Source organism: Balaenoptera ricei, chromosome 16 (assembly GCF_028023285.1).
Source record: "Balaenoptera ricei isolate mBalRic1 chromosome 16, mBalRic1.hap2, whole genome shotgun sequence".
Taxonomy (NCBI): Eukaryota; Metazoa; Chordata; class Mammalia; order Artiodactyla; family Balaenopteridae; genus Balaenoptera; species Balaenoptera ricei.
Window position 1 is genome coordinate 31,489,330 of NC_082654.1, and position 21,392 is coordinate 31,510,721.

A 21,392-nucleotide genomic window follows, 5' to 3' on the forward strand; every position below is an offset into this window, starting at 1 on the left:
GTTTCTCCAAAATGTCATGGTCAAATAATACAATGGAACCATTAAATCTTACACATGCACGAAAGAACTAGCGCGTTTGACATAGAATGCAAAAGAAAGGGGACCACATGGATTAAAATTTTAAGTACTCATCACATACATTAAGACACAGCTTATTTTTAGTCCAGTCAAAAATCAGAACTGCATTAAAAAATTTAATGTAGTGCAATCAAACCAAAAAACTTAAATTGTGATCATAAGTGCTCTACTACATAAATGTTGATCATAGCAAGGAACAAAAAGTTCAAATCACACAGTACAAAAAAAATCTGTAAATAAATATAAACTACAGTACAAGAGAAATATTAAATTATACAATTCCGTCAAACTGTAAACAGTATATTGAAATGAGGTCCATAAGAGTAAAGGGGGTTCCTGTTTTGTTGCATGACACTTGAACTTCTAGAAATCTGAAAGATGCCATTTTCCGTATCTTCAAAGGCTATGGGTTTTATATATGGAGAATTCCTTTTAGATGTAAAATATCAAATACTAAAGCAGAGGAATAATCTGTTTTGTTAACCACAGACAGTACTGCAGAAAACAAAAGGAGTTTTAAAGAATAAAGACCTCTAACAGACAAGTCTTAACATTAGAGATGCAAAGGGCTAAAATACTGGAATTAGAACTTCACATCAGAAGAAACTTGTCATTGAGGACTTCTAGGCTACAAAATATACTGACAAAATTGTCTGCTGATATGTAGTCCTAGACCTCTGCTAATTTTTTGACATTTACATACTCATGTTACAACACCAACTTTGGCAGAATCACTACTAATAAAATCAGAGCACTCCTGGCCCAACGGTTCCATCACAGTGGCCAGTGCACAGAATTCTCTAAAGACATTGCATAAACTAGAATGTAGAGGTCAGACACCCAAGGACCAGTGCTTGAATTTAGTAGTAGTATGGTGAAGAAGCAAGAGCCACATTGAGGAAGAACTGCATCTGTTATAGTTTACAGAAGCAGCAAGGAATGTCGTTTAATTGTGCTGGCTATTAGTGGCATTTAAAAATATATAGTTTAACTGTGTGTGTGTGTGTATGAGTTGCATGTGCTGGCTATACATTTATGCACATTTTGTCTTTTTAAATACACCGTTAACAGGAACCCCCATATTATCTGCTCAGTAGTAATAACTGAATATATAGAATGCCACTATAAGAGTGTGAGGCACCGTGTGCTGGAGAGTTATATGCAGCTTTAAAATCTGTTTGGCTGAGTTATACCTGGATACCTGAACTGAGTTTTTAAGTTGACATTCATCAAGGATGTGCTACCAGCACGTCAAAATAAAAGCAAAACAGAAAAATACAAGTCACTGTTAGGTTTAAGAATAGCATCAAAGTACCTGAATTGAGTGAGAATAGTGTGTAAACTGTCCCTGAGGGTTTTTAAACAGTGTGTACAAGTCGGATTCCTAAGAACATTAGCTATATTTAACAGTGTGGACTGATAAAATACCAATGTTTGACAGTTTAAAGTGGAGGTTATAAAGAATTATAAGCAAACACTCTGAATGTATAGTTTATACGTTTCTTCTCAAAGCAGCAACGAGCTGCTGTAAAGTATACATCCCATCAGAACAAGCAACATGTGGGAGTCAGATAAAGGTTTCTATCTTAGTCTGGTTTTCTGACAGCACAGCATATCAATATCCAATGACTATATCTTTCCTAGATCAGAATGTAACTATAATTTTGACTAGCAATATAGGATTAGACTTTTAATCAAACACTTTGCTATTACATACTAAAATTCCTTAAACTTACTAATGCTGGTATACTAACCTAATTATCCCCCCCTTCATTTTAGAAATATACCCTTCCACAACTTAAAAACATTAAGATCCATTTTCAGTCCTCTGATGTAAAAAGCATGTCAGTGAATTAATATTAAAAATTTACACAGTAAAAAGGCTTGAATTTCAGCCAAAGATTCTAAATACTGCTCATTCCCTGAAGACTTAAAGGGAGAGAGAATCCCTACCCATTTTCCTAGTGATTTATTTTTCTAAAACTGTCTGACACAATTTTTCATTTTGGGGAACTTCCCCCTCACCTCCTCTCAAATTCCAAATTCTTAGCCTGAAATGCTTAATGAAATGGGGAAAATGAGGCAATCACTTGGAATTGCTTGAAAGGTACAAAATGTTAGTCTTTTTAAAAAATAAGACAAGAATTATTCATATAAATGTGATCTGACCCCGTCATGGTCATGGTAGTATGTAGTATGTTTTATATTTTAAAATAATCACCCTAAAACTTACAGTACCTAAGACTCTGAAGATAAATTAAGACTTTAGTGTTGTAACAGAAAAAGTGCTGAATTATCCCTTTTCTAGTACTTTAAACATTTCAGACAAGTGCTTTCCTAGTGACCGTAAAAAGTTTACTATATACCCTTCCACCAAGCAGGAAACAAAGTCACCTGGATGAAACAAAAGACTTTTAGGAGTGTAGCACCGGGTATTTACCAAATAACAGATGTTGTTCAACTCATTCTGAGGGGCTAAAAATATTCTAGATTGAAATTCTATTTGGCTATTGTATGTTAAAAATCCCTGCCCTACTGTGTCAGTGTCCTGTGTCCAACCCTCCCGCCCCCCTCCCCCAGTCCCCTTACACACTATCCACTGAGAATCTAATCTCTAAAGAGATTATTTTAAAATTTATGTTTTCAGGACATACCTGAGAAAGGGTGCAATTATGCAGAACTAGGAACCCAAGACTGCACTAATACTGGTTACAGGTTCATAAATTCTTTCCCAAGACAAATCTAAAAAGTCTAAGAGGTATGGATCTTCAAATATGTCTTACTGCTTTAGATTTTTTTGGTATGTGTGTAGGGTCATTTCCAGTGTTGAAAAGATCATCTTGAGCCTGTTCAATGACAGTTCAAGATGGGGTAAAGAGTTTAATTCCATATTCAAACAGTAAAGATTAAATATTATGATTATAATATTTGCTACATCCAATAAATTTATGATTAACTAAAAGTGCTTGCTTTTCGGCTTTTATTGATATAGCTATAAATGAACTGGAAACCTTAAAATTACCCTCCTAATAGTTGCAGAATTAACTCATATTTTATTGTTTGTCAAGCCAACATTAATTTGCCTTTATTCTCACTTTTCAAACAACCTAAGATTTTTCTGACTATCAAATGAAGGTGGCCCAACTTTACCATGTTATCTATACTGCGACTCATTTTTAGTATTGTAGGGCAGAATCTTTAGCTTTTCCTGATCTACATACTTTCCCCATCCTACTTCCCAACTCCCTCCTCCAATCTCCTTCATAACACTTAGGGCACATAGCTACAGGGATAATGTCTGCTTCTTTAAAAGGCAACTGCGAGTTTATTTGGGAATAAGAGAGAATATGCAAAGAATTTCCTCTATTTTCCCTTCAGTCACCATGTTCACAAATCCTACTTAAGTCTCAAGGACAGAATGTATCCAAAAAAAACCTAAGAAGACTTTGGAGGTCTGCATTCCTTGTACCACGATTATACTTTTTTCCTTTTCAGCAGAGCTTGAAAGCAATTAGATTTAAAAAAAATCCCTATATAGCTTAATAAAGTTTCCAAATGGGCTGTTTGGTTGAAGCCATTAAGTTAATAACACTGGCTTGACCGTGGTATTAATGAAGACCTAATTATAATGGAAAGGTAACAAGGAAAACAATCTTTGACATCTTCATGAAGGTCAAAATTTAACCTGTAACTTTTAATGTCTCCTATAAAAGACTAAGTGGAACAATTCAGTCTATTGCCATATTCCATCACCAATGACAGCAACCTGAATATATATATATCAGAAAAGGATGGTTCACATGAAAATAACCTCTGGCATTTAGTTAAAGAAAGAATAATTTCAAAAGCAAAATATGTAGTTTCAAAATTAAATCTACAGGGATAATAGCTGTTAAGAAAATGACACTGAGCTGTCATATCTGCCGTAACTACTCAAAATAATTTCAGGTTCTGACATTGGGCTGACTCAATAATTTGTTTTATAAAAATAACTGAATCCAAGCTTCACTATTATGGGTCAATGAAATATAAGAGACTCACAAAGGCTTAGAACCAAGCCTCGCACCATGTGCTTACTTGGGGCAGGGGGAGAACACACAGCTCACTAGCAGCTCCAAGGCTGCTACGTACTGCCTAATGACAGAAGGTAGTTATGATATGGGCCTTTGCAGGTAGTCATTTTTAGTTTAATTTACAGTTCTCTCCAGAAAATTGGGAACTAAACTTCTCATTGTGCCTTACTGTTTTACTATCTGATCCCATATAGCTCATCTTATATATAGCTCAGGTAAAATGTTGGGGAATGGAAATGCCAATTGGTTGAGGTAATGGTTTATATAAGATAACCAGAGTTCTAAAAGCACTTCAATATTGTAAAGTAAAAGTGTACCAAATAAAGCTAATACACACTTCACACTTGTTGAACTTGCTCACCAGAACTGAACAGTAATTAACTTCACTTAAGGACCCCTATTATCACACAAAGCCTTACTCATATCCATGATCTGCTGCAGCAAAGGTTTATCAAGCAACATCTAAACTTCAGAATAACAACAAACTTAACATTAAAAAGTATTATACACAAATATAAATTATTTTTCCTGAAAGAGAGACCTTGTCCTTCATGGTATTTGGGGAACAGAATAAAGTGTATAGCTCATCACAAACACAGTTCAGTCACCTGTAAGCCTATTAAACAAAGTAATATAATACAATACATTACTGTCAAGCTTGATGACTGTTTCAAAAGTGAGAAAGCTAATGATAAAAATACCAACTAGATATCCTTCCACGGAATTAGTGTTTTTGATTTTATAGTGCCATAGCTTATCTACTCTACATCTATGTTCTCTCATAAAAAAATGTAGGAGTTGATTTTAAATACATTATCTCCTAATATTATTTTGAGTCATATCATATAGTTGGAGTAATGTCATCATCCGCCTACTGGAAAATGAAAGGAGAAAAGGCTTTTGTGACAAAGATAGCTGTGAACTATACTTTCCCATACCATAAAAATGGTCAGCTGTTGTTTGGGCCATGCAAAACTCTGATTAGCAGAAATTAAGCATGCGAATAGACCAATCTCTATTACACATTTATGAGGATGTTCCCAAACTAGAATATCTACACTGAAAGTGCCAATTCAGAATAGTGGCAAATCAAGAGGGAAATCAAATATTACGGGATCACTGCGGCACCAAGACTGACATGACAGCCAGCCACGTGATGAGCCACATCCAAGAAACACATGGTATAATGGAACTCTGAACACAAAATTTAACATTAAAAGTGCACCTGAATATTACAAACTAACTTTACAAAACCTACAATAAGGTAAAATATATATCTTTTGAAATATTCAGCAGCTTTCTGTATTTTTTTAATTTTTTTTTTTTTTTTTTGGAGAGGCTCATGAAATTTAAAAGGGACCACTATCTAATTTCAACCATGCTTCACAAAACAATAATGGCTATTTTATATTGCAGTTACCAGTGTAATGCAATTAGTGCTTTAAAATAACCTACACTCAAAAAGAAAGAGACCGACCGACCTTTGGAGGAAATATGCTTATTCAAAAGCTTCTTGGAAAAGAAAATTTACCTGAATATCAAGTCATGACTGATCTCAAGTGTAATGTTTAAAAGCTTCACAGACATGAATATTACAATCTTCAGGTCTCAGGACTTTTAATCTGAGAAGGTTTAGAGTTTGGTTTGTTTTTTAAATTCACCTTCTAACCAAAACAAATAATAGAAGTACTCAAATTTTCACTATTTACAACTCTCAGCCTACAATCTGAAATGACACAATACAAGTTCTCTTATTTAAACTGCAGCATTAAAGGGTAGGCACACCATTCTTCTGCTGCTCGATTGTCATCCACTGAAACACACATAGAAAATATTTATGTTAGTAAAATGATCACTCCATGTACACTACAATGACAAAATTTACATAACTCAACTCATACATCACTTTAGAGACTACCACATAGGATTAAAACCTCTCTGAACAGTAAAACTCTACAAAAGTTGAACTTTTAGGGCCAGATTTTTAAATGGGCCTTTAATGATGCCTTTCTGAGGGGATAAAAACAAGCACAAATTAACTGCTCAAAGGACCTTTTTGCAGCAATCTTGGGCTACCGAATATCCCCAAACATCATGCAAAAAGGTACCATGGCTGCAATTAATTGTGTGTGACAAACCGAGTGTGGAACAAAGGAGGTGTTCCTTCATAAGCTTAGTCCTTTGCTTTCAGCAAAATTTCTATAACTTCCTTCAACTGCAGATGAAAACCATACATTTCATTAAGTATTTTTTATTGCAACTTCCAGCTAGGCTAGAAAATACTGCAGAGTCATACACTGCTCTGAACCCAAACTGCTTTTTCTGTTGAGAAGACTAGAAAGCTAAGAGGAAACAGGCTCAGTCATCCACTGATTAAACTGCTACACAAAATAACCAAACCAAAAGAGGAACCCAAGCCCAGGCTATGTCAAGAATGTGTGTACTTTAATAACAGCAATGGTGTGCCTAACCTTTGAACACACAGGTTGCTGAGGGAAAACTATCCTTAACCTAATTAACTGCTCCAAAGTTTCCAGGCAAGAATTTATGCCTTGGGAATATCTGGACCTACTTCTCAAACTGTCAGTATCCATCAGAAATCATCAACCTCAATTTAACGCTCCAAGTTTTGATTTTATTTTACACAAAAACTCCAGTGATTTTTTTTGTTTGTTTTTGGTTAAGCATTTAGAAGGGGCTGACCACCTTTCTCAGCAGATTAGAATATAGGGGTGTATGTGGGGTGGATTTTGTTTTGCACAAAGAATAATTTTAATTTGGTCACAACACAAAATTAAATTTCATGGGCTTTATTTACCTGTTATTCTTGCAAAAAAGCTGTAGAAAATAAACATTCCAAACCTTATCACTGTAATTTTAAAAGCCCATCTCAAAAAAAAAACCTTAGGTGTTCTTTAAGGAGTGCTTATACAAAACACAATCTGAAAGGTCCTGAACTGTGTGCTAAACAACCATAAAAATCAGCTAAATACCAGAAAAAGTTAAGAAGGATGGTATGTAGGATGCCAAAAAAAATAAATAAAAAGAAAGAAAAAAAGAGTTCAAAGCAACAAATAAAACTAAAAAAACAACCCTGCCCCCTTGTACTAGTATCTGAATTAGTTAAAAAAGAATTGCTAAGGAGCTTGACTTCTGATTGAATTATTGTTAGAACTGAAATGCAACCTAAATCATTTTAGGTTACCTTGGGGTTGTGTTCTTTCTCTCACCACAAACATGGATTCTTCACTTATGTGGATATTTGAGCAGATTACTGAGGCTGTAAAATCTAGATACCACTTTTGCAATATTATAATTACTCACACACATTTCCCCCCTATTTCTCCCATCCCCCCAATAAACAGATCTTAAATATTTTAAAATAGTTGCTGCAACTGACATTTAGTTGTTAGTTAGCACATGATCAAATCTGTAAAAGGATTTAAGAATACAAAGAAACTTAATTTGCTAAAATGAGGCATCCTCTATTGTTTTATGTAATGTACCCTGACTGCTCCTGAGTAAGAACGGAGCTCGTCCTCCATGAGATAAGGCTATATCCTCACTTGTTGGTGAGACCAAATTCTACCCTTAGAAAATCCCAAATGAAATAACAGCAAAGGTAGTGTTACAACGTAATTAACTGAAGCATTTCTGAAGGTAGTGTGTGCACATTTTCCACCTCCTTCTCCCCCCTGGGTGAGCACTAAATAGATTGCTAATTTGTTAAGTAAACTTAATAGTGAGAAGGAAATCATAAAATGTTAATTGACCCAAATAATTATTTATCATTGAATAGCCAAATTTCTTAAATTCAAAAGCTCATTGTTCTTGGTTTCTTTAGTTTAACCCTTAAATTAGTTGAATCTCAGAAGAAAAAAGTGTGAATAATTTTATAAGATGGCTTTCCAATTTGCAATGATAAAGCTCCCAATATGAAAGAGGTGGTTTCTAAAAGGGGGCTTTTTTCTTTTCTTTTTTTTTAAATAAAGGCAAATATAACTTAAGAAAAAAAAAAGAAAGAAAAGCATGCAGGCTCTACAGGCAAGGAGTCCACTTCCATGTATCTGTTCTCTGTGAGGTAACTCAATTCTCTTTTGTAGAGAAACATGCAAAAGGCCAAACAATATCCCGAGCCATACTGCACACGAAAATTTTAAAATATGCAACATTCAGAATGCACCTTTCACCCCTGTACACACAAGTCAATGCAAAATCTGCAAAGAAACAAGTGTCACAGTGAATGAAGTTAGGTGCAAGCAATGACAGCTGAACAATGCAGTAGTGCTCACCCAGTTTGTACAGTAATTGGCACTCTACAGTATTCCTACTCATTTTTTGATTCATTTGCACTTTGTGCTGCCTCTCCCTGGGGATCTAATTCAATCTTTACAGAAACATCTGGCCCCTCCGACCTCATTAACTTCATCTTTTTCTTTGGAGGGTTTTTCAAAGTGCCCAGCCTCTCCTTTACTTTGTACTCCAGTGTACTGTGGGGAATCCCATAAATACTCTGAGCTTTGGAAACACTCATTTTTCCACTCATAACCACTGAGATTGCTTCCTCCAGTATCTCACTGTTGTACTGTCTGTAACGCCCTCTTTTCTTCCGAGGCTGCTTGGAGCCAGGATCTCCTTCTTGATCCGATGTGGGATATGGCTGTCCAGAGGTAGACTGCTCAGCATCTGAGCCCCAAGAATCGGGTCCAGCATCTAACATGCTTTTTCTATTTTGTTTTGGAAGAATAGCCCTTAATTTTTTACTAAGCGCGCTCTCCGTTTGTGAACCCATTACCAAAGAGCTATAGCTGTACTGATCACCAGTGCGATTTTCCCAAGAAAGATCCATTCCTCGAACTTGTGGTATCTTTAAATCTACAGGAGATGAATGGCTCACATCCTTTTTCCCATCTTGTTTTGCTTGAAGTGCCATTTTTGGAAAGGCAGAGTTTTCTGCAAGAAAAGGAAGGTCACTGATGTTGTTGAGTGCACCATTTCCCCTGAACTTCATACGGCTGAGGTTGAACTCATAATGTGGTTTTGCCCAAGAGGCTTCCCTGGATAATATTAAGTGTTGTCCATGATTCTGTAATCCAGATGGTCCAAGGCTGGCAGCTGTGGACAATTGGTTTCTGCTCAGTAGTTCTTCACTAATCTGCAGGGATCGAGCCAGTGGAACTTTGAGTGATGTGGAGTGTCCAAAACCTTCCCTGGTTCCATCCTGTAAGCTTCTTGGAGGTACCCCATCACCACTCCGAAGTCCGTCTGGGCGGTACTGGCTGGGTCTCCCAGGTCGCCTAATTGGATGGAAGGAAACTGATGTGAGCAGGACTTGCACAGGTAGGGAGGGATGGGTGAGGGGACCACTCCTTTATTAGAAGGCCTTGCTTGGGTAACATCACTTTGTGTTATTTATTTATTTTCTCTAAAATTTAAAAAAAATGGTCTCGGCAGTTAGTTTTAAACTTGTTCACAAAAACAAAAACAAAAACAAAAAACAAAAAAACAAAAAGAAAAAAACCAGGAGCTTTTGGGCAAAGAAAAATTAAACCTGTCAGCTGGTCTCTGGTTGGGTTCACAAATATTCGGAGAAAAAGTTTCGCGCAACTGTCTGAAAATAGCACCTTAATTATTAATTACAAAGTAATCATCAAGTCTCCGTAGATCTACAAAGAATTGTGTTACCAACGTGACGTTACCACTAAACAAGTACAGTAATAAAAGAGTAAGCCAAATAATTTATTTTAATGCAACATAATTCAACATTCATGACAACCAGCTATAAAACTGGAACAATTTACATTGGTGGAACCCATAGATAATTGCTCATTTATCCCACAAACAAGTTGATGTTCTTATCAAAAATCAAACAATTCCAAATGACATTTCTTATTTTGCTTGGGAAAAAAAACCATGACTACCAGCCCCATGGGGGGGAAACCCCAAATCAAAACAAAACAAAATACAACTTACCACACTTCTTCATTTTAAAACACCATTAGTTGCAGATACATAAGTACCACTGATTTTCCATTTGAAATAATCCAAGCTTTAAAGAAACTACCCTTTATTTCCCCCAAAACTTTGTTCCTTAAAGTCTACCCAAAGTAATTACTGTCAGAGGTATATAAACAATTTTTTAGCATTTTTCTTTAGTTAAAAAAAACTCTACTTCTTAAAATACCAAACATTAATTTAAAAATTTTAAGTGGACAGCTTTCAAATAATGTTTAAAAAAATCAACTACTTACACAAAGTTAATTCATAAGGTTTTCATTTTTACAACAGAGAAAGATTATCAATGATAAAACTGGCAACTGGTAAAGCATGCCCAAGGGGAATAATTACATTAACTAGGCACAAAAGTGGAACTCTGCAGAAATAACGGTAAACCAGCTATGTTCTCCAAAAGTCTACAGGGACTCTGACGTTACCAGTAAATAACACATAACAATTCAGCTAAAAGATGGGCAGTACTGCCGGTGCTTTTGTCTTCCAGAAAACACTACCACAATAAAAACATTTACTTTCCATTCAGAAGGACAAACACAGCAATTTCAACAATATAATACACAGACCTGGTGGCCAAGTTTAAAGTGAATCTTAAGCAAGGGATGCATTTATGCAAACAGCACTTAGGCTTCTCTTACATGTGTCCTTAATTACATAACTCAAGTTTTTTGACATATAAATGGAACCAAATGATTTGGGACCATGATGACTTAGATCTATATTTAGTATGAACTACAGTGAAAAAAAAAGGGCTTAAGAAAAAATGGTCAGTAAACTATGCAAAATGGATTAAATTAATGTTATTTTTAGACTGAATAAAGGAGGAGAGAAAAAGGAAGATGATGAAATTTTAGAGAAAATAAAGGGAGCATTTCAGAAGTCAGTAAAGGAATCCTTCAATTTGAAGGTAATTAAGAATAAGTTGAAAAAGGTTAGTCCATTTAGTGTCTGCTTACTCCTTTGGTATCTAAACATCTTCCCCATGTTGATATTCTAAAAGTTAAATAAACCTAAGTATTAACTAACTTACCAAACTTATGTTTCATATCTAGATGAAGCTTATTTTTGGTCATAACACAGTTTTATGGAAATGCCTTCCCAATATGGCATCTAAGCATCTTCATTAATACCTGACCATTTAAAATGGCTACTATGTACACACAGAGGGAGAATTAGACAATTCTTACATCATAAAATTAGGTGGTCAGAAAATTCACTTTAGTCTGCTAATCGTTATCAAAACTGAGCACGTAATAATGTCTTGGCAGCCTAAGATGGTTATCTATCAACATCTACAACCGTTCTTATCTAATTAAAAACAAAAAATACACACAATTAATTTTCTGAACTGCCACACAGAATTAAAACTGCAGTTCAAATCAACAAACCAAACCAAACCAAACCAAACCAAACCAAACCAAACCAAACCGAACAAGAAAAAAACGAACAGCCCCCATACTCCATTAGAGATACCAAGTTAAATATTGGAGCCCAATTTTCATTCAACAACCTCAGCACACAAAATACTGCCTTTACATGTGAACTCTGGAACTATTTAGGTTGGGTTTCACACTCCCAAACACTCAACAACAAAAAGTCCAAAGACGTTCTTGCCATATTCCTGACTATTTACTATTTGTACTAAACTGGCAAAACTGATCTATATTTGCCAATTCTAGATTTCAGATTGTGCTTTTACTTGATTGATAGACTAAAAGTAATTTTACTAAAGGCCCACCTATAACAGTGTTATTCTAAAGGATCAAGTTTTAAAACATACAGGGGAGATTGGCATCAATCTTTGATAAACTGTCCCCTATAAAACTGTGGAAGGCCACAAATATTTTCCCTTACCCGTTCCCTTGAGTACTGGAGCAACCTGGAGAATGGCTCAGGGAAGTGCTGCCAGCACATGGACTTTTCTTAGTGGACAGATCAAGTACACCGTCTGTAGAGACACAAAGAAACACCTGAGGATATTAAAAACTGGGAGCAAATATGAACTGAATAGGCTAAAAATGTCAAAGCAGTAGGCTTAGTCAACTAAACAGATAAAACTAGCCATATATTTTGAGTTACGAAACCAATTTATTAATAGAATCAGGATATTTTTCCTCCTGAAGTGACATAAATTTAGCAAAGTTTGTTATATCTCATATATCCAAGGGTTAAATATTTCATTAATAGGGCAAAAGAAAAGGTAAAGCATTAACACTAAAGATGTTAAGATATAGTGAGATATTAGAAATAGCAGTTTACACAGTATGAGGTTCTGCAATGGAACTATGAGACGTCATTTTCTAAATTTACCTTGATCAAAGTATATGAGTTTAATGCCACAATGTCATATGAATTATAAAACCAAATTTCTCAAGAGCTAAGTCTACCTGAAACACCAGGAGTATATAAAAGTTAGATTTGGAAAAATTTAAATACAAAAGTCATTTTAAAAACAAGTTTATACGGTTATAGTAAACATATATAACTGTACAAAATAATATGTAAGATGAACCAGTTGTTAACTGTTTATAATTTGCATGTATCCTAATCACTCTTCGCACACATCTGCAAAACTTGTGTATTTGGAGTCAATCTTTTGGGAAAAATCAGCAGAGATTCAAAATTTACTTGCTGATATTTATAAAGGCAAGGTTTTTCGATGAATAAGCTATTATAAATTGATGGGCAAAGTTTAAGGAAAGAAAGAAGAATGAAACAGTCTTGATACTGATGGGAGCCTCGGGGGATAACCATTTTTTTCTTTTACTGATGCTAGACCAAATCACAAATTCATGTTATTAGAACATAAAATTAGAAGACTTTATTCTCCCCCAAAGACTTTTTTCCCCTCATAGACATGTCTAGAAAAGAAAACTCATAGTCTGAATAACTTTTAAAGCTGCCATTCTGTCCAAAATTAACAGAGAAGAAAGATAATACTCAATGCCTCTGATTTTCAGTTGGCCAGCCGAGATGCCTGCTATCTAGTTATGTTAAAAATCACCTCAATATAGAACCCACTTGGGACTTGTATCTGAGGACACTGTAACTCCCTATTTCAGGCAGTTAGAAATAAATATGCAACTGAATTTATAAACCAAAAAAAGCCCACAACTCATACACAGTGTTGTCCTTTAGAGTCACTAATATTTCTAAAAACCTAATTATAATCTTATAGAACCAAGTATCCCATTAGCCATCTAACCCAATTAGATACCTAACAAGCAAATGCACTGCTTAAAATATTTCCAGCCAAAGACAGTACTATTTTCATAGTCTGTCTAATCATATTATAGGCAACATATTTTAAATCTACCACTGAAAATATTGTGATTTAAGTTGAAAACACATTAAAATTCATTAGGAAATATACTTTTAAAAATTTTGTTTCATTTAAGGTTTATATACTATAATCCTATCATCTAGTTCAAATTTCTCTCGGTAAGAGCATGCCGTCAACACAACATACCTCTCAAGCATAACACTAGCCTTAAGAAGTTAGACCAGTTTGTATTTTTGTATGTTAATCTCCATTATTAATACTTTAGATACAACCTCTATGCTGTTATTCTATTGTAAACCCAAAGCTTGTAATGCAATATTTACAGCAAACAGATTTTTAATGAAAGTTACCAATCTGTGGTAAAGAAAACAATCCTCAATAAAATAGAAAAGAACAACTTTACAAACACCATAATCAAAGGTACAACTAGGAGGTCTAGGAGGCCTCCTGCTAGGAAATCTCTCAGAACTTAAGAGATTTTGATTGCTGTTCACTACACAGAAAGAGAAAGAAGGCAAAGGAAAGATATTCAGAAAAATATCCTTTGATAAGCAACTAAAGCCAGTCCATTAAGTGTCATTCCTTCATAAACAACTTAAAATAAGCAAAATAAAGTTCTTTCAAAGAGGTTCTTAGAAGAATTAAACTTACTTTGCAAAATAAACATGTATTTCTCGCCAATAAATCCACACTTTTATGAGATTTCTATGGCAATAAAATCTCAGCAGTAGATATCACCAATTTACAATTTGTAGTGGTTCAAACAGTGGCAGAGTTGAAATGCTCACTTCATCTTTGTGAAATTAAAGGTAAAATGAGATCACAAAGCAACACGGATATTTAATTTACTTGAGAGTAACTTTTCAAAGACTCAAGAAATATCTGCTATACAAAATTGACACCCTCTTAACCTCTTCACTTAATTAGGATCCTCACTAACAGATTACCTTTTGAAAATACTCTAATTAGTTTATAATACAGTATATGTATATATGTGTGTGTATTCATAAAATACTGAATACAGTTAACAACCTGGAGTGTGTCTACTGTCTTCTCAATATTTCTAACCTCATGAGTTTCTTTTTTTAAAATGCAAATAACACATATTTTTGCCTCATGATCTCATCTGCAGAATATAACTTCTGACAAGATGCATTTATTTCTCAGATAGGTGCTAATCCTAAACATTGATGGAAAGGGGGGAAAGTTAATTTTGCAAAGGGGTTTTAAAAACAATGGATATGACAATGCTTGGGAAAGTGTGAAATACTTCTACAAATATCAAGTAACAGCTGTAACCACCTAACTTTCTGGGTGGTACATCAATCATGACTACGAACTACTGATGGGTAAAGTAGCCAATTTATACTTCTTCTCTATCACTGCAGAGTCAGGAATAATTTAAAAATCACATTAGTTTATCCTATTATTGCTTCTGGTGCCCTACTTGCCAATACTTTTTTTTCTCCCCAAATTAAAAGTATTCTAATTGGACAGAGGAGATCTTGACATCAAACCATACCTTGTTCGCTAGGTTCTGACTGAGACTTTCTGACAGTAAGGTCCAGAGGTGAGTCTTGGTCAGCCATGAGAAGTTTGCTGAGCACAGGGTTCTGAGTAGTTGCAGCCGTGGGAGAGGTGGTGACTGGAGATGCTTTCAGCAGGCTTTGGTTCTTTGTGCTATTGGGCTGGCTGGGGTCCTGAGTAGAGCTATTTTTTGAGGTATATTCAGCAGCAAATTGTTGGATCATTCGCTGCATGATCTCACGGGCCACTAGGGGAATATTGGGGTCGGAGACCCAGGGACTGTCTGTAAACAAAGATTTATTTACTTTTAAAGTGGGACAATGTACTAAAAAGAGACAGCTTTCAAGCAAACAAAATTTCATTTTATTTTTTTTCTTAAAATGCAATATCCTAAAAATAGTATTCCCTCTTAGAGTTATATTTTTAATCTCCAGGCTTATAAAAGTTGCAGATTTTTAAAAATAAAATTTTAATAAAATTATTTCTAAACACCACCCCCGCCCCCGATTATGAAGTCAAATAAAGGGATAACCAACAGTATATCTTATGGGCAAGAATCACTTACCTGATACAGAAATCCCAAAACCCTTTTTAAATGAAATAATTACTCCCCTGTTTACCACCTACAGATTACATCTGGTTTCCCCTAGATCTTTCCTCAACCATAGCTTCCTATATAATTGAAGAATGGAATGCTCAGTTCATGAGGCTTAATTTACTTTCTGCTAAAAGACTGAAGGCATATCAAGATTATAAAAGAGATAATATTAAGATTCATGATCGGCTAGGGCAATAGGCAATAGTTGTCACACTTTAATATTCATCAAAATCACTTCGAGGGCCTGTAAAAACAGATTGCTGGGTCCTATCTCCAGAGTTACTGATTTAGCAGTTCTAGAGTGAGCTCAGGAACTGGCATTTCTAACAAGTTTCTAGATACTGCTGGTCAGGGGACCACACTTTTAGATCCTCTGCGCTGAGTTTAAATGCCAAATCTCCAAAGCCTAAGACCATGTACTTTTCATAAGTTCTTTACACTCTACCAACCACTGAACACAATAGATAGGGAAGCAATAAAATAAACATCTAAGTTATCAATTTCTAATCAATGTTAATTTTAAAATAAAGACCATATGAATTCATTAACTCATAAAACTTTCAGCACTGGAAGGGACCTTGAAAGTAAAATAAGATGGAAAATGTTTTGTGTAAATATATTACCATCACATCTCTGTCATTAACACACTATCAGGGAGACTAAACGCTTTTTGAGAAAAGCAGAGATTATGTTTGTTTACCCCTGTATACTCAGCACCTAATCTTGGTGTAAAGTATACATTCATATTAGTTGAGTAATAAATGGATCAATCAAATCAATCAACAAATAGTTCTTAAAAAAAAAACAATAAATGAGATAAATGTGATCTAAAGAGTAAGTGGCCTCTTCAAATTTGTACAGATGGTTAGCGGCAGACCCTTGATTAAAATGTTCCACCCGTGACCTTTATACTTCCTTCCCACACTTCCTAGGCTTTAGAAGATGGGTCTCAGAAAACCTGAGTTTCCTTGCTCTTTTAAAGATTAACCATAGAAGGTCAATTACTTTACCTATAATATTTTGGAGCTGTAAGGAACTTTGATTTAGTCAGCAAAACCGACTAATAGCTATTAATATCTAAAATCACCACAAAAAACAAACACATTAAAATCACACAGGACTTCCAAGAACAATTTTTTTTCTGAAGGACAACATTCAGGATCAGAAGATAGTCATAAAGTCAGAATACTTATTTAATTTTCTGGAGTTTAACGAGGTTTGCTCTACCAATAATAACATTTCTGTTCTATTAAGAAGTATTTTTAACCTTAAGTTTCCTCTCTATAAATAGAGACTGAGTATGCTAGATGGTTTAAGGATAAAGGTACTCAACTAGGTAAGGTTCAGAAGTTACTACAATCACTGACAATGGTTCCTTAAATGTTTTAATAAACATTTTTAGCCATATACTGCTTTTTTCAATCTCTCTACCCACTGGGTTTTCTTATCAATATTTCTTTCTATTTAAGATCCATTTCTTTCTTGCACAGCATACAATCCTCTGAATGACTGTATATAATTTAATGTTTTAATATGTTATTGTATCTTTTTAACCTCTGAAAGGTTGGATAATATATAATAAAGAAAGCTTCCAAAAAGGAAGCAAAATGAAGTAATTTATGAGATGTCTCTGTATTTAACTAGATTAATAAATATTAAAGAGACTTGTAAAGAGTCAAAGATTTTAGGATAAAGACCATAAATTGCTACTTTTGAGCTTTAAATGCCTGCAGCATATTTTGCCTCTTTATTGAATAACTAATATAATCAAGAAACAATTCATGTTTACGAATTGATGACATCTCTGCCATCTGAATTTCTACGTCTTCTGAAAGTTTCTTGAACACATTTCATTCTTTCATTTACTTAAAACACAATATCTATAAACCTAGCCATGCTTAGGGGAACATGCACAATTGAGTCAAATAAAAACAACAAATCAGGTCAAAGTTAAAACTACAGAAAAAACATGTGAATGCTACATCATAGCCACCTGTTATGTTTTTAAAATGCAAACCTAACTTTTAGGAAAGTGTCAAATTTTCTGAGACAACTGACGAAGCAAGCTGAAAAGAAATGATTATGACAGCTGTAGAAAGTTTACTGTTCTTAAACTGGAATTTATTATAGTGTCCATACCACAAAAGCCTACTTTTATTTGCATCTAATGCTTCTACCTAGCTATATATTACCTGTTCATACTCCATTATTTAAAACATACAATTTGCAATACTTAGAAACAAAGGACTAAATCCAAATACCTGAATTATTTATTAAAAACAAAATATTCTCCGCAGATCAAACTGCCTGTTATATCTCTGGATACTGAACATTTTTGGTATTAATTTGAAGACTACTAATGCCCATCTTTGAGACATTTCCAAGAGGATTAATAAAATATCTAAAAATAACAATATTAATACATAAAGGGGAAACTTCCAACTGCGAAGCAATAGTTCTTTTTCTGAGCATCATATGCCAGTAGACAGACAAATATACAAACTTAACTTTACATACAATTTCAGAGGATTCTCATCTCTCAAGACTGAGCCCAAGGTAAAAATTCCTCTCCAAAAGGGTATGTGCCCCAAATTAAATTTCTAAATAAGAAAATTTACAAGAATTTTAACCTAAGTTATACCTACATCACAAAGGGATGGGACTAGTAGAGAAGCAGGTTAGAATTCTCTTCATCAATCCGCTTGTGATTAACCTCATTAACTCCCCTCCCCCTAAGCAAAGAGTGGATGAAAAGTGGTTCATCCATGTAAATTAGGAAGAGGAGTTCCTCTTTTCAGATAATGCATTTTCCTGCAGCATTAGACCCATGACTCAGTAAACATCCTAAAGGAGAGGAGTAGCAGAGAAGCTGGAAAAATATTTTATTTAGTTAATAAGCTGAAAGAACTGATCTATCAGTCATTTATATGTTAAATGTGAGTCACTTTAATAAAATAATCAAATGTTCATAAAACTAACCTTTTGAACATAATTTTGGAATCAGGGTACTTGATGGAAATGATATGGTGAGCATGGAAGCCTTGGTTGGGAGCTTTAGGTGAGAGCGTACTAGAGGATATTAAAAGAGAAGTGAGAAGTACTAAAAGATTTATTTTTACCTGGGGATCTGATGGAAGAAGAAGAAAAAAAAGTGTCTCTGGAAACAAAAATCTTATGCATTCCTTAATTGCATATGTCACTTCACCTCATACTCACTCCCTTTTGAAAATATTGATCACATTAACCAAAAGCTCAGCTGGTCTCCAAGTGTAACCAACCCATTAGAATCTGCACTTATCATACTTTTAACTAGTGTACAGGCAAAAATCACCCCTCAAAGTTCGGAAAGAAGGGAATTTCCAAAGGAATGAGAGGTGTAAACTAGAACATGTGAAGAAATATTAAAGAAAGTGGAATCATTGAGTCTGCTGAAGATGAAATAAGGATATATTCAGCATTATCAGAAGTTTGTAAAAAACTTCTTTAGAGCCTATCATAGTAACCTCCACCTTGGAACTAGAGGGATGGCATAACTAAGGAATACAAATTCATTTAGAAAGAATTTCTCTAATTTTAATAATTTAAATTTTTTTAGTAAAACAAGGCTGTATCAAGGAGAAAAAAAGTTTGCAAATCTAATTTTCAGATAAAATTTTATATATTTTTTTTCTCCAAATGAAATTTCAGTGAGGAATTACTAAAATTTTACACAGTTTGCTTTATGATTATCAGTGGCTAAAACAGTGACCTTTTTTTTTTTTTGGCTGCTCTGTGTGGCTTGCAGGATCTCAGTTCCCCGATCAGGGAATGAACCTGGGCCACGGCAGTGGAAGCCTGGATTCCTAACCACTAGGCCACCAGGGAACTCCCAACAGTGACTATTTATGTAAGAAAAATTGTCTAACAAAATATAGAACTACTGAGACCTTACAATTTTCACACTTTCATAACAATTTTAAGAATTATTTAACTAAATCTTACATGGCATCACTGCAGAGCAAAAAGGAGGGAGAGGGGTTGCCTCACCTTATTCCAAATTTAACTTGACCAAAGGAATATAGAGAATTATAAAGTATACTATCAATAAAGAAAAATGTTTTTAAAGGTAATTCTTTTTAAAAATGACATTGAAATTAAGGAGACTAAGATAAGACAAGCAGATGCTAAATGTCATTCTTCACTGGAACCAACCTTTTCTACAAAAGACTGCATTGAGGAACTCTTCTGCTTGTCTCTCGAATCGAATGAGTTTTGCTTGCTCTCGTTTAAGCAGAGCTTCTTGCCCAGCTCCCGAAGCTGGTTCATCCAGACCGACTAAGTGTCCCTGCAAAAATATTTGGTGAAATATTTGCACAAAAATCTTTCCCCATTCAATATCAAAAGCACAGATCCAAAATCAAAGACAAATGTTAGTAACAGATAAGACAAATCATTTTAATACAATTAAAATATTTTAAAACTTCAGGATAATATTTATCTCCACAAAAGTACAAAAAGCAAAATGAATATAAAAATATGCTTTGGGTGTTTTTATCCACGTTTTTTGATTATGAGTTTTGTTTAAATGTATAGGTTAACTCTAATTGAACTATAATTACTAAAGGGAAGATTTCTTTGAACATTCAAATACATCGGTTCTTATTACACTACAGCAACAGTTTATAGACAACCCAACTCAGATAAAAAGATATCTTAAACACCAAATCTCATTTGAGAATCATGTTTGCCCTCCTAGTATGAGGTATTTTCTCTAGACACAAAACAAACATTTCAAATGGGCCATTAGGAGGGAAAACTCAAAAATAACGTACCTGAATTCCTAATTCTGTCCCTAGAGTACTATTTTATAAATGGGAACTTTCAAATCTTTAGTGGGTTGTGAAATTAGTAGGTCAAAACTAGCACTAGAAGAAAAAAACTGAAAAATAGAGTGCACTGCATTATAAGAGTTAAACAGTTCAGTATCTTAAGGGTAAAAATTTCAGTATTTTATATATATATAAAATATTTATATATATATATATATAATGTTTGCAATATAAAAATGTGTGTCCTAATCACAAAGTTTCAAAATGCTGCACTAGACGACTTCCAGAATATGCTCTCAGACTGCAGGAGCACTGGACTAGGCTGACAAAGCTTTACACTTACTTCCACCCTTGTAGCTAATAAACAGGAAACTATGATGGTAGAATATAAGAGTAAGAAGAAAAAGTACATCTTTTAAGAGTTCAAGTGCATATAATTTTCTTCACTGCAATGTATCAACACATACATTTTACTTATACCATGAAAAACTTAAAAGTGCTCTAAATAAGAAAATGGGACATACCTTGGCACAATGAAAAGGAAGTAAACAAGATACCAAAGGCATGTTACAATCCACAAATGATTTCCTCAAAAATTTTAAGTACACCCAATAATATCTGCATAATATCTGCAGTTGGTTTTCTATGATTTCCCCATCACCGGTCTGTGTCAACAGTGCAACCAAAATATGTATTTTGCAAAGACACATTCAGCATCAATTATATATTGTAAATAGTTCACTATGAAGAACTCTTGCACACTCGAATTAAAACAACGATCCCTTAACATTTCCATGTAAGACATATTAAATTTGCCACATAATTAGTTTAAAATTTTTTACACAAAATATTCTAAATGTTATGAATCATTACAAAAACCTCTATTATAGCTGTATTTGCCAACATTCTCTTCTATGGATTAAAGAAATTATTAAGAAAGTAACTTTTAAAAATGAATCACAAAAAATAATCTAATTTTGATACAGATTTAACATTTAAAATGTATCAGGAAC

At 34.3% G+C, this 21,392-nt stretch overlaps 1 protein-coding gene across 6 annotated transcripts in view; it reads right to left on the minus strand.

The window, feature by feature from the left end:
* Positions 1–21,392, minus strand: part of LCOR (ligand dependent nuclear receptor corepressor) — a 125,937-nt gene that overhangs the window by 19,162 nt on the left and 85,383 nt on the right. For 3 of the 6 annotated variants that reach the window (XM_059899319.1, XM_059899320.1, XM_059899317.1), the window contains exons 5-7: positions 19,763–19,895; positions 14,969–15,256; positions 12,018–12,111 (exon numbers count right to left, since the gene is read on the minus strand). In XM_059899319.1, coding sequence (XP_059755302.1) covers positions 12,018–12,111; positions 14,969–15,206 — 332 coding nt within the window. In that variant the 5' untranslated portion in view covers positions 15,207–15,256; positions 19,763–19,895. Of the gene's footprint in view, positions 1–2,665; positions 9,449–12,017; positions 12,112–14,968; positions 15,257–19,762; positions 19,896–21,392 lie in introns of those variants that run through there. The other 3 variants (XM_059899322.1, XM_059899321.1, XM_059899318.1) reach the window with 3 other exon arrangements.